The sequence below is a fragment of the Nilaparvata lugens genome, chromosome Y, assembly GCF_014356525.2.
Source record: "Nilaparvata lugens isolate BPH chromosome Y, ASM1435652v1, whole genome shotgun sequence".
Taxonomy (NCBI): domain Eukaryota; kingdom Metazoa; phylum Arthropoda; class Insecta; order Hemiptera; family Delphacidae; genus Nilaparvata; species Nilaparvata lugens.
Window position 1 is genome coordinate 2,883,116 of NC_052519.1, and position 27,928 is coordinate 2,911,043.

The following is a 27,928-nucleotide window of genomic DNA, read 5'->3' on the forward strand; positions in this document are numbered from 1 at the left end:
TCATTGCAGCTTGCTGTAAGTGAACAGTGACTGATCAAACTGATCAGTGACTGAACAGTGACTGATCAGTTACTGATCAGACTGATCAGTGACTGAACAGTGACTGAACAGTGACTGTTCAGTAACTGAACAGACTGATCAGTAATTGAACTGACTGACCACTGAGTGGACGACCCAATTATACTATACAGACATGTGACAGGAGGAGTGAGGGTCATTGAGAATATGTCATGTCTGAGCATGGAGTGGGAGTCATTGAAAATATCTATCTTCAATACCATTTTGATCTCTAGAGCAGCATGGTCATGTTGATCTAGAGTCTCCATGGACATCTTGATCCAGTAGGTCTACCATGTACATATTGATCTGGAGTGATAGGTCTCCATGAGCATGTAGAGTGACAGGTCGTGCATGACCATCTTGAGCTAGAGTCCTTAATGCTGGTGGCCATTGGTCATGTGACAGAGGGAGGTGGAGTGGGGGTCGTTGAAATTACAATGCTTAAAGTAAAGTAAGGTGATTTTTTCACCTATATGAATTAATGAAACTCTCAATCAATGGTTAACACAAAATTGAGGTTTATTTCATACATGTTTACATCATTACATGAGAGTAGTTTTAGACAGTGGATCAGCCAATGAGGGTTTATTTCTTTACTATCATATTACAATGTTTATACATTCAATAGTATTTTATCATACAGCAAACTTACTGGTGATTCTTTATCACCATCTGGTATCAATGACATTTGACTGAGTTGACATCTGACTGAATTGGAAGCAGTAACAATGGGTATTGAGGGTGTTGGAGATGTTCAAAAGATTGGCTACATCTTGGAGGTGGACATTGAGTACCCTTCTGAATTGCATGATGAGCATAACGACTTCCCATTCCTGGCAGAGAACAAAAAAACTCTTAAATCTAATCATGTGCGACTCATGACAGCTCTAAGCAGCCGTGAACGATATGTATGTCATTACCGCACCCTCAAGCAAGCAGTACAGCATGGATTGAAAATCGCTAAAGTTCATCGAGGTGTGCGGTTTGAGCAGGAGGACTTCCTAGCACCCTACATCATGCTGAACACCAGACTTCGACAGCAGTCGAAGAATAAGTTTGAAAAGAACTTTTTCAAACTTATGAACAATGCAGTTTTTGGTAAGACAATGGAAAATGTGCGAAAAAGAATGAGCATGGAGCTAGTGAATGACGAGAAGCGTTTGAAGAAACTGATTGCTCGACCAGTGTACAAGGACTGCATCATCTTTGGCGAGAATATCTGTGCTGTTACAATGCATAAAGAGAAAGTGGAGCTGAACAAACCTATCTACATAGGGTTATCAGTGCTCGACATCAGCAAAACCCTCATGTATGAATTCCACTATAACATCATGAAGCCCATCTACAAGGACCGTCTTCAACTCTTATATCAAGATACTGATAGCTTATTCTACCTTGTCAAGACAGAGGACATGTACAACGACATCATCAACAACCAGCAGCTCAGAGATATCTTTAACACTTCAGAGTACCCTCCAGACCACCCATGCTACTCGGATGCAAACAAAATGGTGCTTGGAAAGTTCAAAGACGAATATGCTGGCCGAGTGTCACTTGAGTATGTAGGCCTACGATCAAAGCTATATGCATGTAGGTGTTGTGGTTATATAACTGGCGGTGATAGTGGGGCGACTGGTGGCGATAGTGGGGCGACTGGCGGCGATGGTGGGATGACTGGTGACAATAGTGGTACGACTGGTGACGATAGTGGTACGACTGGTGGCGATAGTGGTATGACTGGCGGCAATAGTGGGGCAACTGGTGGCGATAGTGGGGCGGCTGGTGGCGATAGTGGGGCGACTGGCGGCGATAGTGGGGCGACTGGTGGCGATGGTGGGACGACTGGTGACGATAGTGGTACGACTGGTGACAATAGTGGTACGACTGGTGGCGATAGTGGTACGACTGGCGGCGATAGTGGGGCGACTGGTGGCGATGGTGGGGCGACTGGTGGCGATAGTGGGGCGACTGGCGGCGATAGTGGGGCGACTCTTGGCGATAGTGTGGCGACTCTTGGCGATAGTAGGGCGACTCTTGGCGATAGTGGGGCGACTGGCGGCGATAGTGGGGCGACTCTTGGCGATAGTGGGGCGACTGGTGGCGATAGTGAGGCGACTGGTGACGATGGTGGGGCGACTGGCGGCGATAGTGGGGCGACTGGTGGCGATAGTGGGACGACTGGCGGCGATAGTGGAATGACTGGTGACGATGGTGGGGCGACTGGTGGCGATAGTGGGGTGACTGGTGGCGATAGTGAGACGACTGGTGGCGGTTGGATGACTGGTTGTGGTTGGATGACTGGTGTTATGGATTGAGGTCTACTTCTGATTAGCAATCCATCGATGATAAGCAGACTCCATCCACTGGAATTTCCTTCGAATTTTGACTCCTCATCCAGTAGGGTCATGCACGCTTGGTTGATGATGTCTGGAAGATTGATGATACTGAAGATGGCATAGTTTGGAGTTTTGAAGGCAACATTCTGAAACTCTTCTTGATCGAAGAAGGTCTTATCAAGGGTGCTGCGGAAATATGTTGCCTCCAATACTAGATTGAACTTCATTGCTCCATGTGTCTGCAGTTGTTGACTGATGATGTGAACAATTTTATCCTTCAGACTGCTCAGAAAGGTGTGGAAATCTTTGGCAGGCTCATCCTTGTATGCATTATTGTAGTATAGAGTCGTGAGTCGGGATTTGAATGTGAATCTAGGATCTACTTTGTGATTATTCGTTTTTTTAGGTTAGGATGGATTACAACCACCAACTCGAAGAACCTAATTCATAATTTAACTCATAACTTGTATGTATTGGAACCTAATTCATAATTAAACTTGTCATTTTTGACTATGTCATTTACTCTATGGTGTTTATGTTCTAAGAATAATGATCCGGAGCTGTATGGGGGAATGTGAATGGGGGGTCTAGGATCTACTTTATAATTATATGTTTTTTAGGTTAGGATGGATTACAACCACCAACTCGAAGAACCTAATTCATAATTAAACTTGACATTTTCGAATTTAAGTCATTTTAGAATTTAATTGTCAGTCTCAAACTACTTCAAAATTCTACTCTTTTGAACTTAATTGATAAATCATGAATATATAATATAAATATATATAGAACTATAAAATGCACTGGTACTTACTCTTGATGTTGATAAAGATGAAATTGATCCAAAACCAATCACACACATGTACTGGTGGTACACACACGTACTGACGGCACGACTTTCAAAGACACAATGTCTCACTCCTTGTAGAACAACTCCTTTTATACCCCAGTTCAGGATCTGGAGGGAATTTTTTTTCCCTTTTTTCCCAATCTTATGTGTTTTTGATTTTTTTTTTCAATTTTTTTTTCTAATTTTTTTTTTCAATTTTTTTTTAATTTTTTTTTTAATTTTTTTTTCATTTTTTTTTCAATTTTTTTTTAATTTTTTTTTTAATTTTTTTTTTAATTTTTTTAATTTTTTTTCATTTATTTATTTATTTTTTTTTTAATTTTTTTAATTTTTTGTAATTTTTTTTTTAATTTTTTTTTTAATTTTTTTTTTAATTTTTTTTTTATATATATTTTTTTTATTATTTTTTTTTAATTTTTTTTTTTTTGACCTTGAGGTTAGGGTGGTTGACCTGAATGACCTTGAGGTGGGTGTGGTTGACCTGGATGACCTTGAGGTGGGTGTGGTTGACCTGGGAGACCTTGAGGTGGGTGTGGTTGACCTGGATGACCTTGAGGTTGGGGTGGTTGACCTGGATGACCTTGAGGTTAAGGTGGTTGACCTGGATGACCTTGAGGTTAAGGTGGTTGACCTAGATGACCTTGAGGTGGGTGTGGTTGACCTAGATGACCTTGAGGTTGGGGGGTGGTTGACCTGGATGACCTTGAGGTTGGGGTTGGTTGACCTGGATGACCTTGAGGTTGGGGGTGGTTGACCTGGATGACCTTGAGGTAAAGGCCGGTCCTGGGACACTTGTGTCCCAGGACCGGCCTTTTATATCTACTTATGATTCTAATAATTTAAACAAATTTATTCAATTCGTGATTCAAAGCCCAATCAAATCGTTTTTCTATTCAAATTGAAATTTGTAATTGGTATTTGCTATTGAAATTCAAGTTCTTAATACTTTCAATATAAGTATGGAACTATAAAACTATTTGTGCTATAAACAGACTCGTGCGTAGCACGGGTTACCTGCTAATCTTCAATATAATAGCTTTATTTTGACTGACCGAAAGCAGTGATGGTAGCGGCCTTGAGTTGGCGCTGGTAGCGAGCGCGCTGCGACAGACAGAGAGCGATAACGACAACCAGCAGCAAAGTGAGGAAGAGAGTGCAGCCGACCAGCCACATCCACACCACGCTGTCCGGGCCGGCGATTCGCAACGCCACCACTCGCTCTGCGCCCTGTGTGTCCAGCACGTTGAACTCCTAAAAAACAAGCGTTTCAAATCTAATGTAATTATTGCCTCAAATATATGCCTCAAGGCAGGAAAAAATAATGTGTAACTCGTGAGTAAAGTGTGTTATTGCCTTAAATATATGCCTCAATGCATGAAAAATTTAATGTGTAACTCGTGCGTAAAGTGTGTTATTGCCTTAAATATATGTCTCAATGCATGACAAATTTAATGTGTAACTCGTGAGTAGAGTGTGTTATTGCCTTAAATACATGCCTCAATGCATGACAAATTTAATGTGTAACACGTGAGTAAAGTGTGTTATTACCTCAAATATATGCCTCAATGCATGACAAATTTAATGTGTAACTTGTGAGTAAAGTGTGTTATTGCCTCAAATATATGCCTCAATGCATGAAAAATTTAATGTGTAACTCGTGAGTAAAGTGTATTGCTGCACTCGAGAAACTTTTTTCACTCGCCTTCGGCTCGTGAATTAAATTGTTTCCCTCGGTGCAGCAATCCCTCACTTTACGCACTAGTTACACAAATAACTATTCCGTTATAGTCATAATCTAAGAGTACTTGAAGTACTCTTCGGTTTTATGGTTCGCTCGCTGATTACTCTGTAATCCTTTTAGATTTCCTTCTTAGTCCATACTATTTTTTAAAATGAAAATCTCCTAGTTTTTTGTTTTTCCCCATCCAATCAAACTTGCTTCATCCCATCCTATCATACATTCATATTGAAATATTACAATATTAATTATTTTCAGTATAATATGTAAAATTGGTGTCGTATTTATCCTACATTCTCTTCACGTTACCTAATTCCTTTTGTACTATCTCAAGGATTGAAGGATTTCCTACAGTGAGGCCCACGTTATAATGGGTGTGAAAATAAATGTTTATTTCCCAAAAAACAAAAACTACTACATCAATTACAGAAAATATTAGATAAATTATAATTACATACAATAGTTAGTTACAAAAAAAAATTATAATGTATCCTCTACATGTTTAGTGTTTTCTGTGTGGAAATTGACCTACTCCACTATGCCGTACCATGTTCTAGAGTAGGTTTTGTTTTTTTGTGTGGATTATTAATTAGTGTTTAGTAAGTCATTAGACAGTTATTTACATGGTGGTAGGTGGTAGTTAGTTCCTAAAAAATAGAAGAACAGCGTTGCCGATTCTCTACCTTGCCCCTGCCTTCTAGAGGATAGCTATTTAAATGCATAGGCCTAGTTGTGCTCATGATTTAGTTTAATACTTGTAAAAGATATTATATTTAGCTGTTTCCATAATAAATCTCACTAACTCTGTAAAATTACAAGTTTCGGATCTCAGAGAATGAGATCAATTAAAATTATAACTGGTTGATCAGAAATTTTAAGTTGATGAGAAAGTATCGATAATTCATCAATATAAATTTGTCAATCAGAAATATAATTTTTAATAAAATTCTATCAAAAGATATACTTTGTAAATGATAAAAAATAAAAGTATTTTGTCAATCAAGAGACTTGATTTTGTTACCAAACCAAAATTCAATTGGATCGAGATTTTAGAAATGAATGTATCGAAATAATACAATTATTTCCAGTAAGTATAATCTGTGCCGCACTTGAAGTGTACGGTACCAAAAAATACTTCAAATTTATGAAAACAGTAAACTGGATCTGACCTTGAATAGAGTATCTAGCCGCTCGATGCTTTGATCAATCAGTCTTAGCACAGAGTTGACTTCCATGATAGAATGGTCAGTCAGGTTGACGAAATGCATGTAGAGGTCGCTGCGTGTTTTGTCCACTCGACCGTCGCGGGTTTCATGCACTTTCATCTCGTCTATGTTCACTATTGCGCCAGTCACGTTTCCTAAAATTCTGCCAAACACAAATTTTTCTATAGTAATTCTATTCAATTATAAACAATCAAATTATTCTCTTAAATTAACGGTTGAGAGAGATGAAATTATTACATAATAAGACAGAGTTTATCAGAGATTGACAATGGTGTAAAAACCGAAACCGGTCTTTCTAATTATCAATTCAATGATCAATGATCAATTGACCTTGAGGTTTGTGAATGAAAGTCATACATAATTTCGCTCCTGGGTTTTGGAAGATTTTGTGTTATAAATAGTCACGGATAAGTACAAATTTTGTATTAATTTCATTATTAATTGTTTCTTGATCACGTTTTATCATTTTGTTTTAGATTTTAATTCTTAATTCTATTTTATAAGCCAAACATTGTTTAGAGGTTATTTTGAGGTTAGGTTTTCGAGATTTAAAAATAAACATAGATAGTTTACTTGACTAAAATTATAACCAAATTAAAATCCTATCATTTATAAATCAATTATTATTATTGCAAGTAATATAATTTCTTAGATAGGAAGATGAGCTCAAATAGAACACCGAAGGTTATTAATAGAAACGCGGGAGTACTTACGCGTTCCCAAAACCAAAATTCAAAAACGCCAAAACCAAAAACCCCAGTTCCTCAAACTACTTTAGCCGAAAAAGTTGCTCAACTACAAAGTAGCCACACTAATTTAAAAAACCAATTAGAAGTAACTCTAAAAACGTCTGAGGAAGAAAGGTTAGGGATGGTAGAAGAAATTAAATCTTTGGAACTGATTATAAAATTACAAGATGAAGACCATAAAAAAGAAATACTAAATCTAAAAAATCAATGTAGTCTAATGTCGGAGGAAATAAAGAAACTAAAATCTAAATTTGATAATACTAATTGTGTGATAGAACCTCCGTCCAAATGCAAAAAAATAGAATCTAACCTAAATGATGGGAAATGCTCTGAAAATGGTCGAAATAAAACGTACAGTGAGGTTTTGAAGACAGCAACCAAAAATATAGCTGAGGGGAATAAAGATAGGAAAGGGAGAGTTCTGCTACTGACGTCCAGTCATGGGCGTGATTGCAGTGATCTCCTTGATAAAAGATTGAAAAATAAATTTGATGTCCAATGTTTTTTCAAGCCAAGTGCATCAATTAATGCAGTTGTAGAGTCAGCTAGGGAACAAACTAAAGACTTTGATGAAAATGACTATCTAATTGTACTGGGTGGCTCAAATAATATAAATGAACCTAACTTGAATCATCTTCCTCAAGTAACAGAAAAAATCAAGGAAATTGTGCCACTCAGCAAAAAAACAAACTTAATAATAAGTACTATTCCTAATAGGTTTGATAGGCCAGAATTAAATGAAGCAATCAATTCGACAAACAAATCAATCCATAATACAATCAACAGCCTAAAAATAAGAATTCTAAACAACTGGGGATTTGTTTTCTAAATGAAAGGTTGAAAAGACATAACTTCACTAATCATGGGTTGCATCTAAATCGATCTGGCAAAGTAATCTTTTGTAATAGATTGGCAGAGCTGATTGAAAGCCGTTTGCAATCCTCTGGTTTAAAAACAGTCAAAGAAACAAATAACGATTTTTTAGTAAATTGGCTCAAAACAGAGAAAGGGAAATAGCTACAAATGCTAGAGATAGAGTAGCACAAGATGGTAAGGTTTTTAGTATTTATCATCAAAATATTCAGTATCTTCGCAACAAAATTGACAGATTAGAAGTATTTCTTAAACAGGAGGATCCTGACATTGTTATTTTCACAGAGCATGGCTTAAAAATAAAGGAAATAAATCAAGTTAGGATTCCAGGCTATTCACTGAGATCAGAATTTTGTAGAATAGCTCATAGAAGTGGTGGTGTATGTATATTCACTAGCAATGCTAAACATACCCAAACTTATGAACTGGATTTTGTTAAGAGATTTTCTGTTGAGATGGATTTAGAGGTGACGGGACTAAGGTTAACAATTGATGATCGATTTCAGGTAGCAGTGTTAGGTATCTATAGGTCACCAAATGGAGACTGGCAAAAATTTTGTGAGCTGCTCCATACACTTTTGGAAATTACAACCGCTCGTTTCACAAATGTTATAGTAGTAGGAGATTTCAATACCGATTTTGCCAGGCAGGATAAAATGACAGAGGATATTAGAGATATTATTAATATGAATAATTTAGAAATTAAGGTCCACGAATATACAAGAGTAACTCGAACTTCACAGACAATTATTGATAATATCCTCACAAATATAGAAGGTTGTAATGTCAGGTTAGGTAGCTCAGATCTATCAGATCATAACTATCAAATTTTAGATGTTAAGTTGCAGGGCCAGAATCCAAGCAGAAAAAAAACTTTTGTGAAAGAAATTCAGCAATATGAGCTAGGAAATATAAATTGTTTGAAGCAGGAACTGCTTCAAGAAAATTGGAGTAGTGTTTATAACAGTTGTAACCTAAATTACAAATATAAGAAATTCATTGATACTCTAAGATTTCACATTAGTGTATGCTGTCCAATAAAAAAAGTCAAAGTAAAAAGTAAATTAAACAAAGTAGATGAATGGATAACTGAAGATATTCTTACTCAAAGAAATATTGTTAGGGAAGCTTATGAGGAATTTAAATTAGTGAGGGATGTTCCGAGTGAAGTCAAATACAAATGTCTAAAGAAAAACTATGCAAAAGAAGTGAGGAAAGCTAAGTGTAAGAAAACAGCTGAAATATTAACAACTAGTACCAATTTTAACTCTGCTGTTTGGGAGGTAATTAATAGAAATAGGAGAGCAGCTCAAAAAGATACAGTTACTAATGTTCCTAGGATAATCGATGAACATGGAAATTATATGGATGATAGTACAGACATTTGTAACTTTTTCAATGAGTATTATCAACAGGTTGCATATAATCTCCAAAAGTCACTGAACACTAATACTTATAATACAACTACATTAAATGCTGAGCCAATTTAAAAGGTATTTAAATTTCATCCATTATCAAGAGATGAGTTGTCAAGAATAATAAAAAATTTGAATAACAAAAAAACAGTAGGATTGGATGGGGTCTCAAGCAAAATTTTAAAAGAATGTGAAAATGAATTACTGGACCCTTTATTGCATCTCCTTAATACTTCACTAGAGCAGGGTATTTGAACAAAAACCAGATTATATTGGTAGGAAATTTTATAACAAGCTACCTCAAATCTTGAAAAGTAATGATGATTTGAAGATTTTCAAAAAACAAATTAAAAAATATTTAATTGATAGAGCTTTTTATAGTGTACAAGAATTCCTTTCAAACCTAAACTAGGTTGAACTACTTAGTGTTAGAATTATTATGTAATAACATGACTTGTCTTATACTCCATGACTGGAGTCTTTAGGACGTAATCCTAAAAAAAAAAAAAAAAAAGTGGGATTTCTACACTAAACTTCTTCTTTTTCAAATCAACTCCTTGAATAGTAGTCATTATTGTCAACCCCAGTAATAATTATAGCACAGCAATATAGAAAAAATAGCATAAGAAAATATCCTATGGTATAGGGCAATCCTGTTCCAAATTTTACTGTTAACGCAAGCCGATAGTCCTAGTAGTTCTTTTTCTTGAAGCTATGTGACGCTGGTAGTCTCTCATGATGTGCTGTTCTTACACTCTCACCCGGCCAAAACAGTAATAATAGACAGTAGTCGACAGTAATCTGCTTTAGTTAACAAAAAATCGGCTTCAAATTTTGAAACGTCCTATACCAAGGAATATCTTCTTATGCTATCTTTTCTCTATGGTCTCGCTTTATGCAACCGTGGCCAAGGACCTTGAAAGAATTCCTTTGGTTTTTATAAGATTGTTCAAGAATTTTCAGAATAAGATTCACGCATTTATAAATTATCATAAGGATGAATAGTATTCTTCCTCGTTAGTAGGTCGCGGTTAGTCGGTTTCGGTAAACGAAAAACTGTACTACTTTTAGAATGATTTTGTCATGAAAATTGAATATATATTCCACATATTCTAGAAAAATTATTGGGTGTTGACAAAGAACATTGTAACAAGAAAATTACTTAAAAACAAAACGTTTACCTTTGGAATAATTTTGTCATAAAAATTGAATACATCTATGTATTCTGGGAAAATTCTTAGGTGATGACAAAGTACATTGTTACAAGAAAATTCCATTTGAATGATTGAACTTACTCTCTGAAATGATCGATCTTTTCTCTGATCTCGGTGGGATGCTGACGTAATACAAATCGAACTCGCTGATCTTCACGGAGCAGGTAAATGATGCATGACTCGCGCCATGTCGTAGAGACCACCACTGTCGTTCGCCATCACCTGTAAATAGAAATGGAGCTTGATTACTAATAAATAATGGCAATTCTAGGATAATATAGGATCAGATCGATCCTATCAGATTAGATAGGATAAGATATTGATTGGCCGTTTACACGCAACCAATTCAATAGGTGCAACAGGTGTGCACCATTTCAGTGTGGTTCACGTTATAATGGCAGAATTTTATTAGTGTTTGCGTTACTATCCTTGCTATCATTAAACAAAGCAGATTACGCTATCCTTTTCTAGGTACCATACGTTGCCAGACCGTTTTTGAACAATATAGAGATATAGCTCATTAATTAAAATAAAAATTCATTATTCAATCATTGAAAACATATTTTTTCTACAACTGCGCGTAAAAAAAAGAATTTACATACTTAATTCTCCTCGTAAAACAGCTTATTTCTGAGGAGAATCTACTTTTTCGCTCGCTAACCATCCGCGCATGCGCAGTAGATTTACTTTACGCTTGCTTATCATTCGCGCATGCGCAGAAGAGTTTCTTTACGCTCCCTAATCAGCTGATTGTAAGCAGCTCGCCAAAAAGTCAGATCTTAACCTAAAAAGTCGGTAATTGTAACTCCGTCGATATAAGTAATTTAACAGGTTTGGGCAGTTGTAGAAAAAAATTTGTATGTAATTCGCGCGTAATGCTTCTTTATCGCTCTTGCAAAATTATCACGCTCCGCTTCGCGTCTGTTTTGCGCGAGCGATAAAGTCGCTCTTAATACATAAATAGCTATTCTTGGCGAATAAAAAATATGATTGACCATTTTAAACAACAATGAACAGTTACCCCCGGTTGCACAAAAGTCTGTTATCTTTTTCAGGAACAAAAACCTTCACTGATACCCTCTCGTGGCATTTAATCAGCTATCTTCTATACAAGGTAGTGTCAAGGCTGAGAATCGGCAATGCTGTTCTTCTATCTCTCTCCACTGCCATGTGGACCTCACTGTAGTGGAGATATTGTGGTAAATATCCTTATACCAAAATATTAAATGGAAACGATTCAATATTATCTAAGCCACTGGTTATTAAAACAATTTTAGATTTCTAATTTTCAGATTTCGGTTGTGGTAAATATCCTTATACCAAAATATTAAATGGAAACGATTCAATATTATCTAAGCCACTGGTTATTAAAACAATTTTAGATTTCTAATTTTCAGATTTCGGTTGTTACACCATTATCAATCTCTAGTGAACTAAACCAGTGGTTTTGACGATGGGTTGGTTGAATAAAAGCTAGCCATTGCTAATTCTAATTCTATTGCTATTTCAAGATTCGGTTGAATAAAGTTGCTAGCACTAACTAGGCCTAGGTGGAACTACAGTTAGTGTATAAAGAAACTCTCTTTATATAGAAACTTTAGGTGGAGCTAGAAATAAAATATTTTCTTAAATACGTGTGTAAAGAAACTTTCTTTACATAGAAACTTTAGGTGATGCTAGAAATAAAATCTTGTGTTTAATACGTGTGGATAAAAATTGACGTATTGAGAGCTGCTAAACCTTGTATTTGCTTAAGAGTTTTCTGGAAACATGTGATTGCTCCTAATTGCACAAATGATTATTCAACTGAATTTCAACACTAGCTAGAACTAACGGCTAGTTTCTAGCCACTATATTCTAATTTTTATTCAATCGACCCATGATTAAGTAGTGTTCATTGAATGTGACTGACCATAAAGTCGAAGTATCCCTTCATGCCCTTCTGGGGGTCGAAGTTGAGGTGGATGGCCCCCGTGCCCTGGTCGACGAGGAAGGGCGGCTGCTGGATGCCCTCCATGCCCTCGCTCAGGGTCATCTGCGTCTCCCCTAGCATGTAGTAGTTGATCACAGCGTTCTCGCCCGTGTCCGCGTCCACTGCCTGAACATACAACATGGAACACGAATAATTCACATGGCACAACAAATCACAATTCCCCCGTGATATCGAAAGTTTCACATTTTCAATTATATTCATGCAATATGACTAACTTTACCCGCTATTTCTGGCATGCTCGGAGGGTTTATTAATTAAGCACGAAGTTAATAAATGACGAAGTAATTTATTGAACCAATACCAAGCTAACATTGAATGCGTAAATATGTAAGTGCAAGCTTGTTTATGCATGACCAAGCGTGCAGATGAGAAACAAAATCTGGAAAGAGCCATAGGAACACTGACACTGAACGCGTGCACTTACTGGTTGCGTTCAGTGTGAGCAGCTACACGCACGTCACCACGTGTTTCAATGGCATATTTCATTTTTTTGGCACATGCAAGATCTGAAGAGCACTTTCAGATACACACATTCAATGTGATGACACCCATATGCAAGTTATAGAGATAACCAGTTAATGTCGATAATCAGTTAACTATCGATTATCCTCGATATCTTCACTAGTTAATGTCGATCATGATCAACTATTGATTATTACCCTCGATATCTTCACTATTGATATACAGATATACATTATACATGGTAAATATACATACACAGTAGGTAGATATATTAAGAATGCCTTAATTTAATGCCGCATCCACACTATCGCCCAATTCATACAAGAGAGTGTGGATGGCTGCTTTGTAAGCGCTTGCTTTCACTGGCCTCCACTTTCCATCGCTCTGATTTTTGTTGAGCGAAAACGAGTGGCTAGACGAGCATCCACAAATGGTCACATTGCAGTATGAATGGAAAGACCAAGGCTGGCATACTAGCTTGGCCAGCGACTTGGCAAGCCACATGGCCAGCAACTTGACGATAGCGTGGACTGGACGTAGTGTAGTACTTTAAAACATTACAAACATTGTGGGCGAACTTGAGGCTATAAGAACCTCCTCTCCCACTTCACTCACTAGTTAGTATGAGTATTAGAGATGGGCGGTAGATAGAAAAATATATTATTATTCTATCTTTTTTAAGCTACAAGCATTGTGGGCCAAGGTAAGTTAATAAATAAATAATTAAAGCAAAGATTTGGAGCCCATTTTGACAAATACCGTCAAGCTGGATTCGCACACAAAAGTGGGAATATAATTATTAACCACAGGCATTAGCGCATGTGAGAAGTCTTTATCATACTATTTGTACTATTGACTTTTTCCCTTACGGCTACTCTTGAATATCCTAAATCTATTTTCAATTTATAATTTATTTTTATTTATTTTCCAATCACTTGATAATGGAAACATGTTATGAGTAAACAATTTTAAAAAGGGTAATTATATTTTTTGTACACTGCATGCATATTAACGAAGAAGAATAAATTCAATTTTCTGTAGACTGGCTGGCCGCAATGTCTTCGTATAAAATGAGCGCTGCTATTCAGAGATTGTCAGTTTGGTGTAAGGGTGAGCATTCCTGACCGGCAATTAGGAGGTACTGGGTTCGATTCCCGGGCCGACAAATAATTTTTGAATAGTAGTGCTCATCGAATTTCCATCTGGCTGTTTACCCTGTTGTCAATTTTTGCAGTAGCAGAAGTCTTCGGGGTGAATTACAGCATTTAATTTGGATTTTTATAATAATAATAAATTAAATTTCAATCTAAATTCCCACGAGTTCTGTACTCTGGTTACTCATTACTCGTCCAAACAACCCATTAGTTAGTATGGACTAATTACTAATGGAATAAACCTCTAATTAGATGATTCAGCAATTAAAATACAATTACCTTGACGTGCATGAACTCAGTGCCAAAGTCAGCCTCGGTTGTAACACCTCCCGTGAACACATTTTTGACGAACAACGGCGGTTTGTCGTTGATATCGTTGACGTTGACAATCAACTTGAGCAGAGTCTCATCTCGCAGCTCGAACCAGCTGTTGTTGGTGGGTGGAGTCGTGGCACAGTCTTCGCTCGCCTTCACTATCAACTCATGTCGTTCTTGCACCTCTCTGTCCAGCTCTTTTACTGCCTGTTTGATGCAAAGGGAGAAAAGAATTCGATCAATTAATGTGAATGTGCACAAATCTTACACAATGATTGAATTACATTATGCATGCAGATTACAACAATTAAGAACACAAATTACCAAACACTTGTACATGTAAACATTATCGATTATAAACATTTATCAAGTTTTTATATAATTTTAGCTAGGCTCTAAGCTACTCTTTCTTTATTTTCAGTGTGATGGTGCCTCAACACGTTTTTTCAAATGAGGTTACCTAACCACTTTATATTATTGTTTTGTAATGTTTTGTGTATTATTTATTATTGTAAATTGTAAAGTGTGTCAATAAATGAACTTGAACTTGAACATTATGACGTAATACTACTTGTATTTAAACAGAACCTGGTTTCGTTGCTTCTCCAGTCACATCTTTAGCTCGTTTGTTTACAATGAGTTTTTTATTACAAAAAAGTACCACAACACAACTGCAGATTACAATATATACTGGCTCATACACTAATATAATATAATACCTTAATATCGGGGGACCGAGCTTTCCTCTGGAGTGTGAAAGCATAGAAAATTTGTAACGAGAGATTGAATTTATAGTCTATATTTATTTATTCATTTTCTCAGTCGTACAATTATTTTTACAGTTATATATGAGGAGGCACAACAGGCTTATGTCCAAAACTGTCCCTTTTCAAATTTATACTACAGTCCAAATCAAAATCTAGGTTAACCTACTATCACTCATCATAATAACAATTTATTCACACTTCAAAAAACAAATACATCATAATTTTCAAATAGATATACTATGAATTCGATTTAGAATGTTTGCTACAATATTTTTTAATATACTATATGTAGTTCTACACTAACAGCATCTAGTTACTATTTTGGACTTTCTGAAGTAAACATGTTTTCTAAAAAAAGAGAAACAAACGAAAATAAGTTTTTCTTGCTGAATTTTACTTCTCGTGAGATCAGCTGAATGGTCCCACACATGCACTCGTTCACTCACTTACGGTATCGACAGAATATAACGGCCTAGAAAGAAACTTGATGCATTATTTTTGTATCACTGCCTGCATGTTGTCACAATCCAGTCCACGTTGAAGCGTCATGTGTCACAGATCCGCTCCATGGGGAGGACATGTGTCATATCTTACTCCATGGGGGGGACACAGAAATATATAATTTGAATCATAAGACAATAAACTAAGATTAGAATCGTTCAACCATGAGTACGGTTACTTCGTATAGTAGGTCTTACCTTGTGTTGGCAAATATTGCAGCCTATTTTGCTCCGTGGAGGGGGGTGGATGTCCAGTAAAAAAGGGAATTAATAATTAAAATGGTTGGATTAAAGAAAATAATTGAACAATTACAGTATTTGAGGTTATGATTTAGCGGTATGTAGTTGTAGGTTAGGTTGACCAGCCTTTGTTTAACTGGACTATCGGTATCATTTAATTCAGAGTATCTAAGTAGAACGACTGGTGTATGGATGAGATAGATTGGAAAAATTAATTTGCTCAATAGAGGGTTTGGCGGTCTACAAAGGTAGCCGAAGTAAGGGATCTGAATTTCTAACTTAACACTGTAGGTGGTTATATTACAGTGAGATGGAATTAAATCCAATTTGATAATAAAATGCAGTTCAATTTGAATCTGCTGAGTATGAATTATGCTGTCACTAGGATCAGACAGAGATAGTAATTTAGGAGTGAACCTTTTCTCCAAATGATGACTAATATATTTAGAATCCAATAATTGTGCCGTGGTTGGGAAAGATATTAGACCGCATGAAACAACAGACAGAATAGCAAATCCATGCGAACCAGGTCTCTGATAAGTACTATAGGTTGTATGAAGGCAAAATGCTGAACCAAAATAGTAAATATTTCGAGTACCGAGTTTAATTCTAATGCTGTTTATACGATCTATTACTTCTCCTTGTGACGTTGATCGGCTGATAATGCAGGATTCACTTCACCTCGGTGTGGTAGGCTAGTGGGAGTCGATTTATTATTTGATTCTGCGGGATATTCCCAATAAAAAGATTTATTATTTGGTAAGAAAATCGACCATCATTTACCACCAGAAGAAATAATAGTCTTATAATAGATACTATACTCGATAATGTCTGACTATTGCAAAACAGGATGTGTCCTGCACGATCAATATGTGTAAGAGCAGATGCGATAACAAGCAGATGCGCCCTTATTTCACTTGCTTATTGCTGGTAGATCATCGATCTACATGTTATGACGTCACAGTTTATCATAGCTTCAGTTGTGAGGTCTGAAGTAATAGTAGGTATTGGGGCTACTGAACTACACCGTTCACAACGTGCCAATTGTCGCGACAACTGAGATTTCGAGTGGTGGTGGGAAGGCTTGCTGGGCCCAATTGACTGTCCTCAGTCTACTCCCGGAGACAGTTCAGGACAATTGGCAAGGCAGTTAACCTGACGAATTCAGACGAAGGCATTTCATGCCGGTCAGTTGTCTTCTGACAATATGTCTTGCAAATTGGCAATGTGTAAACTAGGAAATACTAGTGGCACTAGGAAAACAAGGCCATGTTTGTGGGTCTATATCTCGACAACAATTGACGATTGGGCCGTAACGATCACAGGGCGTTCCATAGAGATGACAAGCTGTTTAGTTCTGTGAGAGTCGCTTGTCTGTGTCTCATGATATGTGATCGGAGGTTGAAAAACTGACCCTCGTACTATTTACTATAGGAGGTGGTGGAAAAAACCGTCCAATCATTTTCACTGACTATACAAGAGCGTGAACCTACCTCAGCGACGCGTATGGTGATATTGCGGCGGACTGAGGAAGCGTGGTGCGTTGTCGTTGAAGTCTGTGACACAGATGTGCAGATTGGCGACCACCGAGTTTGGCGGCATCCCGAGATCCTGCGCGCGCACCACTAAACTGTAATTGCCGTAGCGCTTCTTCAGTGGTCCGGTGCTCAACACATGCGCTGACCAGTTGTCCACCGGCTTGATCTGGAAGAGACCTGTCAACACACAATCAAAAATTTCAATAGTGTACGATAGTATTTCTAAAGAACTCAATAAAATTCATCAAAGGGCATTAAACTACGCACTGAGATTTGTTTTGATGCTTTGTTGCTGCTTTCCAGAGACTCTTATCAGAGTAAAGGAATTGTCTGTCAAAATACATGGAATGATCAATAACTCATTTATTTATTTATCAATACAATTATTACAATGATTCATAAACATATATCATGGAAATAGCCGATTATTAAGCCGATAAATAATTGAAATAGTACAGTGGGCCATGCCACATATATGGATTACAGTACGGTGCATTCATAAGTATAAATTTCATAAAAACACTATGTGGGTCGAAACTAGTCGTTGAAATATTTTCAATAATAAAGGGTATCAAGTTGTTATATTGTTTTTATTAATATGTATAAATTTCAATACAACGAATACAGAAAATGCATAAGCTGAAAGAGAAAAATAAGCTTAGCTTTTACTATTCCTCTTTAAAATTTTAATGGAAATGAAGTCCAGAGAATTATATGTATGTCACGCCCTTCAGATTTCTGGTCCGAGAATATGCTTGAGAATAATTGACAAGTGATAACTATTTTGAATTGATTAATGTTGTAGGTACGAGAATATTCTTGAGAATAATTGACAAGTGATAACAATTATGAATTGATTAATGTTTGATTGATTGATTGATTGAGTAGTTTATTTAATTAGATTACAATATATACTGGCTTATACACTTATATACAATAGCTTACAATAAAGCAAAATTATAGATGAATGTTGTGAGAAGCTGTAAAAACACACGTAAGTTTAATAATTTCAATTATATTGAATTAAAAAAAATGTTGAGCCGAAAATTTACAAACTACACCATCTAAACTATAACCATGATGAGGCGATTGTACTTTATACCATGTCAAACCTACAAATTGATTGTGGGAGGTACTGGCCGGAGTGTTTGAGAAAAATACTTGTACCTTTTACGGAGATTCATCAAAGAGACATTCAGTTTCACCGTTTCTTTCTCCAGATACCAGGGTTGAAAACGCACCTATAGAGCAAGAGACATGGTAATTGGTTCAGATATGTGATTTACCATCATCATTGCCAGCGATGAAGGAGAACTGCACCCAGCTGTTGGGTGTGTTGGGATCGTCAGCATCTGTGGCCTTGAGCTGCGTGATGACGTCACTGGGATCGTGGAACTCAGTCACGGTCACGCACTGCTCAGGCAAGCGATCCAGCACCGGCGCCTCGTCATTCACGTCCAATACGTTCACTCTGCAAAACCAACATTTAACAATAAATAATACATCGGAGGATAAAACACGAAGAAAATTATCAAGTACCCTTTATTTTATTGCAAAACTACTGGTTTCAACTCTTCAAGAGCCGAAATACTGGTACCAGCTATCCTATAGAGAAGGCAATGACAAGGCAGAGAATCGGCAACGCTGTTCTCCTATCTTTCTCCACTGCTATTAAAACGTGGTAGTGGACCTCACTATAGTTCAATTAAATAGTTTTGTATAGAGCCTATTGGAATAAAAAAAAATATTTTGTCATTATAGTTGCTTTGTGGGTGATGTGGTATTTTTTCATAATGAAAACACAAACAATTTCTATTTGTCTTTTCAACAATAAAGCGCATTTTCTACTGGTGATAAGTTTTTTTCACAAAACCCAGTCAAAGCCCAACTGAAGATGATGTCTGGACCATCGAAAAACAAAGCTTTGTGATAATAAGTCATTAGTAGAACAGACAACATACTGTGGTTTTAATTTATCATGGAAACATTCCACTGAACATCTGAATACAGTTGAATACTTTTTATCAAAAAATATAATTGAAGATAAGGTATTGTATAAATGTATATGGAAATAAACTATTTGTACTATTTGAGACAAAATAAGGAAATCGAAGAAGTTTTGGGCGTAGCCTGATTTTATATTCTGAATATTGTGTTTGTTTGCTTCATTCAATAAAGAAATGTGAATGCTTACACAATCTGTTTGAAAGCGTTATTTCATCATGGAAATATTCTACAAAATCTCTGAATAGAGAGTAACATTTATTGAAAGAGATCATTTAAAGTGAGAATACTTACACAATCTGCTTGGAAGCGTTATTTCATCATGGAAAAATTCTACAAAATCTCTGAATAGAGTGATACATTTATTGAAAGAGATCATTTAAAATGAGAATACTTACACAATCTGCTTGAAAGCGTTGCGACTCTCGCCGCTAGCGTATCCGAACTGATAGTTGTCCCAGGCCTCAATGACCAACATGTAGGCACTTTGCTCCTCTCTGTTCAGGCGATCTGATATGTTCAGCACACCCGTTTCTGGATTGATTTGGAACTTACCCTACAAAATAACATATTTCAGTAAAAAAGAGCACAATAACTGCAGATTGAATATGAATTTATTTTTGTTTATTCACATTGACTCTACTTTTCAGTAAATTGGACACAAATTTAAACAAATTGAGAAACATAACCTTTTTTGGACTAGTATATTGATCAAAATTCGGGGGAGGAACAGTTTTGGGCTGTTCCTGTTGGTCCTCCTCTAATATTATTTTGATGAATGATTGAAATTTCGTTTGCGTTTATTCAATGGAGCAAAAGCCAACAAAGTGGTGAAACACTTTGTTTAATCTTCATCTGTTCCTTTATCTATAATACAGAGGTACTACTGATCGAAAAATATTTTCATAGCTCTTTAATAGCTCGAGGTGAATGAATCAGTCATTGATTGAGAAATGTTCAAATGACTGGTGAGTACCAGAGATGAAATACGATCCAGAAGATATGTTATTTTCCCATAGTCACCAGAGTCCGCATCCATGGCTTCAATTCTACCTATTTCAGTGCCTAAAATGAAAAACATGTATCAATATTGGAAACGTCTATAGAGCCGAAAAATTAAACTTGTTACATTCAATCAAAGAATTAAATACATTGTAATTCAAATCATTGAATTGACTCACTGTATAAATTTGTGTCTACAACAAGGAGTTTTTCCAACAAAACTCAAAATTTCGAGACTTGTACCTTTGTTTAAAAAAAATGGAGACAGACTTACACCAAAAAATTATAGGCCTATCTCCATAGTTCCAATTTTCGGAAAAATTTTAGAGCATGTTGTAAAGCTTCAGATGTGTACCTACTTCGATAGTTATAACCTTATAAGTGACTCCCAATTTGGTTATAGGGTGGGTAAAAGCACAACAGGGGCAGTTCTTACAATTATCGATCAAATAATAGAAGCATTCGAGAATTAATGCCTTGCTCAGATGACTGCCTGTGACTTGAGCAAGGCTTTCGATTGTGTCGATCACTCAATACTCCTTCACAAGTTGAGTCACTTTAGAGTACGTGGTTTGTGTCTTGATTTTTTTAGGTCATATCTGGAGAATAGATCACAAATAGTTGATGTCAATGGAAAACTATCTGCCATTTCTTATCTTAAATTTGGAGTACCACAAGGTTCTGTTCTGGGACCACTGTTGTTCCTTGTAATGATAAATGATCTACCCAAGTGTTTAACATCTTCTAAAACCATAATGTATGCTGATGACACTTCTTTCCTAACTATTGACAGAGATTTCCAAAATCTCAACAGAGTTGCTAATCAAACAATAGACAAGGCTAATTCATGGTTCAAAGAAAATGGTTTCCTCCTCAATGAATCCAAGACGCAAAATGCAATATTCACATTGAATAATAGACATGAATTGTCAAACAATTTTGTAAAAAAAATCAAATTATTAGGAATACAAATAGATTACCATCTGACTTGGATTGATCATATTGATTTACTGTGCAGCAAGTTATCAAAGTCTATATATTTGTTGAAGACTCTAAAATATCATGTTCCATTCAACTATGTTTTAAATGTGTATTATGCTTTGTTTCATTCCCACTTGAGTTACAGTGTTATTCTGTGGGGAAATTGTTCACGGGTGTCTGAAGTTTTGGTTCTGCAAAAAAAAGCTATAAGAATAGTAACTAACTCAAATGTGAGAGCTCACTGCAAACCGCTATTTGTCAAAACTAGAGTCATGACTGTCATTTGTTTGTATATATATACGTTGCTTTTGTATATAAAATTGAAGGAAAGAAACCTTGATTGTAATATTAATGTGCACAATCATAATACGAGGAGCTATAGAAATGTACATATTCCTCAAGTAAGGCTATCAAGGACTTTGAGAAGCCATTTTAATGTGGGAATAAGACTTTTTAATCATTTGCCATCATATGTCAGAGATCTACCTTATCCTAGTTTCAGAAAGGCAATAAACAAATTCCTAAGTGACAACCCATTTTATAGTTTGACTGAATTTTATGAAAACTCCTTCAATTAATGTTTGTTCTATAAAATACTGTATATTATAGGACCTACTAGTATGTGTATAAGATTATATTTCTTATTTATGAGTTACCTAGATGGTATAAATTTGTATTGAGTGGGTCTCCACCCAAATTATTAATGTAATGTTTTTTTTAAATTATCTGACATTGTCTAATGCAATTTTGTAATTGTTCTTTGACAAAAATAAATTATCTTATTAATTATCTTATCTTATCATTCTGCACACACGTCAAAAATCAAATGTCATTATTTTTAGTCTGTAGAGTATTGGGTAATTCATCAATAAGGCCGGTCGCAGACGAACCATTATCACATGTGGGTTGTGGAAGGTACTATTTTCCTTCTGTGGTACCACAAACGCAGGGAATATGGAATGCATTGGCAGGCATGGCAGTGATGCTTCCACATGGTGTTGCGCGCTGTGGTAGCGATTATTCTCCTTTCGATTGTGGTACCACTGGTTTGAGCACCACGCTTCCCCTAGCTTCTGTACCACATTCGCACTAATAAGCGTTTTCTCAAATGTAGTGTGAAAGACTCTCAGCGTTAGTTGTATTGTTCTGTGGTATGTGGTCCCACATCCCATATGCGATAGTGGTTCGTCTGCAACCGGCCTAAGAAGAAATACATTTTTCAAGTCCAATAAAATTTCTGTTAAAATGGCATTAATGTTATGTTCAGTTACTTTGTTACCTTATGTTGTCATGTTATGTAGTTATGTTACTGTTGTTATGTTATGTTATTATCAAAGACCTTAAAGATGCATAGACTCACATGCAGCGCTAGTGTCGTACTTGGAATTGAAATCGGCCATTGAGGGGGCAACCGATAAGATTATTACATACCAATGCCTTTTAAATCTATAATATTACAAATATATACATATATATAATATCTCGTACTAAAATACCCCAATGGCGGGCTTCAATTTCAAGTAAGAGCCATCATTTAGTAGGCATTGGCATTGTGGGTCTATATCTCTGACAGAATCCAAAGTCAGGGCAGTGGACCGTGAATGATAGTTGGTATTAATACCTACAAATAAATCTTTGAATTCTGTGCATAAAAATACTGATAGCTTGAAGTGTGGTAAGTACGCCAATAAAAGACAAAATGAGTCAACAAGATGAGATTTAATAATAATAAAATAATAATAGGCAGATGGCCACATACAAAAACAATTGTAAGTAGATTGAGTCGAAAAAACTTGGGATAATTACAACATGTGATAAAACGTTAGAGAAATACAAAATTTAAATGAAATTAGGTCAATGACATTAATGACCATTGAAGCCTGACAATAATCGAAAAGGTATTATTAATGATACCTGAATTGTGAATATAAATTGAGTGCTATAATGAAAAAGTTACTGCTGCAAAATTCAATCTTAATGATTTACAAAAGGAATAGTAATAAATGACAATAAGCTGTAGATAGTGCTCAATAAATAGAATACATTAATATAGGCGGCATAGGCCTTCAGTGAATTAAATGTCAAGTTAGACATCAATTGAACAACTCAAATATGTGAATGTGCTTGCAAGCCAAGTGTAGCTATCAATACAGTGAAATAATTACTAATATAGATTACGTTAATATAGGCGGCATGGGCCTTCAGTGAATTTAATGTCAAGATAGACATCAATAGAACAATTAATAGGCGTCAGTGGCCTTAAAATGACACTTAAGAGCTAAGGGTAGCTATAAAAAATTGCATGTCTTGATCGACATTAGTACGCTTGTAAAGCCAAGGGTAGCTATCAACAAAATTGATTATCTTGGTCGATATTAATACGCTTGTAAAGCCAAGGGTAGCTATCAAAATTGAATATCTTGGTCGATATTAATACGCTTGTAAAGCCAAGGGTAGCTATCAATACAGTGAAATAATTACTAATATAGAATACGTTAATATAGGCGGCATGGGCCTTCAATGAATTGAATGTCAAGATAGACATCAATAGAACAATTAATAGGTGTCGGTGGCCTTAAAATGACACTTAAGAGCTAAAGGTAGCTATTAAATACAATGTAAAGATTGTCCAAGTTAAATACAGGCGACATGGGCCTTCAATGAATTGAATGTCAAGATAGACATCAATAGAACGATTAATAGGCGTCAGTGGCCTCAGTGAATTGAATGTCAAGATAGACATCAATAGAACAATTAATAGGCGTCGGTGGCCTCAGTGAATTGAATGTCAAGATAGACATCAATAGAACAATTAATAGGCGTCGGTGGCCTCAGTGAATTGAATGTCAAGATAGACATCAATAGAACAATTAATAGGCGTCAGTGGCCTTAAAATGACATTTAAGAGCTAAGGGTAGCTATTAAATACAATGTAAAGATTGTCCAAGTTAAATACAGGCGACATGGGCCTTCAATGAATGTCAAGATAGACATCAATAGAACGATTAATAGGCGTCAGTGGCCTCAGTGAATTGAATGTCAAGATAGACATCAATAGAACAATTAATAGGCGTCGGTGGCCTCAGTGAATTGAATGTCAAGATAGACATCAATAGAACAATTAATAGGCGTCAGTGGCCTTAAAATGACACTTAAGAGCTAAGGGTAGCTATTAAATACAATGTAAAGATTGTCCAAGTTAAATACAGGCGACATGGGCCTTCAATGAATTGAATGTCAAGATAGACATCAATAGAACGATTAATAAGCGTCAGTGGCCTTGAATTGAATGTCAAGATAGACATCAATAGAACAATTAATAGGCGTCAGTGGCCTCAGTGAATTGAATGTCAAGATAGACATCAATTGAACAACTCAAATATGGGAATGTGCTTGCAAGCCAAGCGTAGCTATCAATACAGTGAAATAATTGCTAATATAGAATACATTAATATAGGCGGCATAGGCCTTCAATGAATTTAATGTCAAGCTAGACATTAATTGAACAATTCAAATATGTGAATGTGCTTGCAAGCCAAGTGTAGCCATCAATACAGTGAATGAAGTAAATATTATAACCTTGATGTTATGTAGGCCAGTGCTCTCAATGAGACATGCACTGTAGCATATTGAATTCATGAAGATAGGCTCGATTGCCAAAAGTATGGACAATTAAATGTTTTTAATTGCCGAAAAAGTTGAATGATAGCTACAAAAATTGTAAAAATGCACATAAAACTGTTTGACTTAGAAATAGAGAGCGTGGTCCATTATCGAAACGCTGTAGCAATTTATGAACAATTATGTAAAACATGCGTAAATGAAAATTGAATAGAACGATTTACGTAACCTGAATAAGATTTTGAAGAAGAGATGCAGCCAGGCAGACAGGCAAGGAATCCGCAGTACCCGAAAGAACAGGACATCAGCAAGCGACGATGTGATCTGGCCATGCGATGACAAGAATGGAAGCGTCCACCACAGCAGGCAAATCCCCCAGTGGAAATGTGAGCAGGAGCATGTAGAATTCCAAACGAATAATCCGACTTTCAAGTTGTGGAATTTTTAGAATGATTTCCAAACGGTAGAGATGATGAACTTGAAAGTTTGAGTTTCAAGAGGTGAAGCCAATTGTTAGAAGAATGGCAATAGACGCCCACACGAGGTTGTGATCTTGACAAAGTTTATCAGCGTAAATAAGTGAAGAAATCGATGAATAATTGAAGAATAGAATAAACGAATTAATTTGAAGGAGTAATTCACTTTTTAAAAACGTTCCGTAGATCAGATGAATGGCGCTAAACGCCCACACGAGATTGCACTCTTGACAATGTATATCCGAGTAAATAAGTGAAGAAATCGATGAATAATTGAATCACAATTTAAGAATAGAATAAACGAGTTAATTTGAAGGAGTAATTCACTTTTGAAAACGTTCTGTAAACTAGATGAATTTGGATGAAAAAGTTCAGACCGGGAGCGTAAGTGCATTCACCGACTAGGAACCATTGAAAGACAAGAAGACAGACCGACGCTCTAGCAACAAAAGGAAAGCGGAAATGTCAGCCACGTAAATAAAACGTTTATAAACGTTTGGTGAAAAAGTAGCAAATATCTAGAAAGTAAGATGCCTAAAGACAAAATAAATTCCAAAAAATCGAATAGTACAAATATTAAAATTGAAACGACAAATAACACGACGAATAATATAAAAAACCAACTTGATTATAGCAGTGCCGTAGAACCGTGACTGTGACGTCACCGGACAGCGCAGACGAAAAATGATGACATGATAGTAGCGGAACGAGTAACAAGTGGAACCGTTACAAAAAATGCTTTGTCAGATTTTACATAAACTGGGCCCCTTGTGTCATATGGGGGTATGGCACAATAAGAAAAGGAAGAAATATGTAAAATCTGGCAAGGCAATTGGAAATTGAAAACTGGGCCCCATGTGAGAACCAGGGGAAAAAACAATGAAACCTGAAAATACGAAATGAACCATAAGAGCAAGGGGATTAACAAGAATCCTCATCAATGGGAAGAGGTGCTAAACTCGAAATAGCTCTCTTAAAAGTGCCGGAGGGAGTGAGAACAGTGACAACTCGAACCTTGTCGTCCTTACCGGGATGGACTTCAGTAATGCGTGCCAGTTTCCAAGTGGACTGCGCGGAACCAGGATCCTTCAAGATGACAATCGTGCCGACCTTCAAATTTTCACAATTGTTTAACCATTTGCCTTTTTTCTGAAGAGTGGTGGAGGAATGGGTCTTTTTTCTGAAGAGTGGTGGAGAAAAAGTACGAGATTTGGGGCCGCCTACACGGATGGAAATAGGACTGGCGTAATCCAAACCACAATTATAAAAGGGAAAATTAGCCTGAACTCGGGCCACTGGTAAACTACCCATGATTTGCTCAGAACGAAGAGCCGAAAAGCGAAAACACATTATGCAATGCCGCAATACACTTTTGATGGTGCGACGGGTGGAAGGAAACCAAAATCGTTGTCTTACACTGGCCATGGTGGCCTGCACACCAGCATGACTTAGATGGTGAGCAACAATCAATGCACGAGTGAATTTGTGATTGCTAGGCAACAATATTTGATGCTTATAATCAAAGGAAGCATTTGCATTCTGCAAACGTCCACCAACTCTGAGCAGTGAATCTGAGTGAATGAATGGTGACAAGGCTTTAATAGAGCTATTAGGCAATAGCTCCTGATTTTGACGCAATGCTTTAAGTTCAGCAGAGAAAGCTTCTTCTTGAATGGATTTGAAGATTAAATTTCCAGCTTCTAAAATCTCAGAGATAGCTAATTGACCAAAGCGCGGAGCGACTGAATTTTGTTTCCTACAATTATGAATGAACCGTAGAACATACGCCGTTGTATGAACAATTTTGTGATAGGTGGAGCAACTATTGATTATGCCTGAGATAACATCATTATGAGAAGAAGTGGTAGCTAATACCTGAACTGATTGAGAACTGATTTCCTGAACTGATACCTGAACTGATTTCTCTAACTGATGAGAGACATCATTTGAAGTTAGAAAATTTGACATGACCCTACGGGGAGCGGCCACAGGCGAAGCAGGGAGGCACGACCGAGGTGCTGCAATAGGACGAATAGCTTTACAAGAACCAAATATGACCCAACCTAGACTGGTTTTCTGAAGAATGGGAGCGTTTTGAGCTAGATACAATTTACCAGGCTGAAGAACAGATGCGAATATGCCAGCACCAAGTAACAAATCTACAGGCTTAGGCTGATCAAACAATGGATCCGCTAATTTGAGTTCAACAGGAATTGAAATTTTAGAAAGATCAATGTTCACACTAGGAACATTAGATGATATGCTATCAACTACAATACAATTTTCTTCAACCGACCATGAACGATCAGATGAAGACAAGCAAACTGAATGAGAAATAGATGATTTGGTCTTATTCTCACCTACACTATGAATCAAAGTGTCCGAATACAAAGTAACAAGTGACAATTTTTCAG

General features: G+C 36.5%; 1 protein-coding gene across 1 annotated transcript in view; it reads right to left on the reverse strand.

Annotated features, from left to right (window-relative positions):
• The window catches only part of LOC120355187 (cadherin-23-like), a 65,288-nt gene that overhangs the window by 20,503 nt on the left and 16,857 nt on the right, over positions 1-27,928 (reverse strand). The window contains 11 exon segments of the mRNA XM_039443514.1: positions 4,299-4,497; positions 6,154-6,352; positions 10,543-10,634; positions 10,636-10,683; positions 12,374-12,559; positions 14,350-14,592; positions 17,386-17,413; positions 17,415-17,607; positions 18,717-18,901; positions 19,833-19,990; positions 20,411-20,499. Of these exon segments, the coding sequence (XP_039299448.1) occupies positions 4,299-4,497; positions 6,154-6,352; positions 10,543-10,634; positions 10,636-10,683; positions 12,374-12,559; positions 14,350-14,592; positions 17,386-17,413; positions 17,415-17,607; positions 18,717-18,901; positions 19,833-19,990; positions 20,411-20,499 (1,620 nt within the window).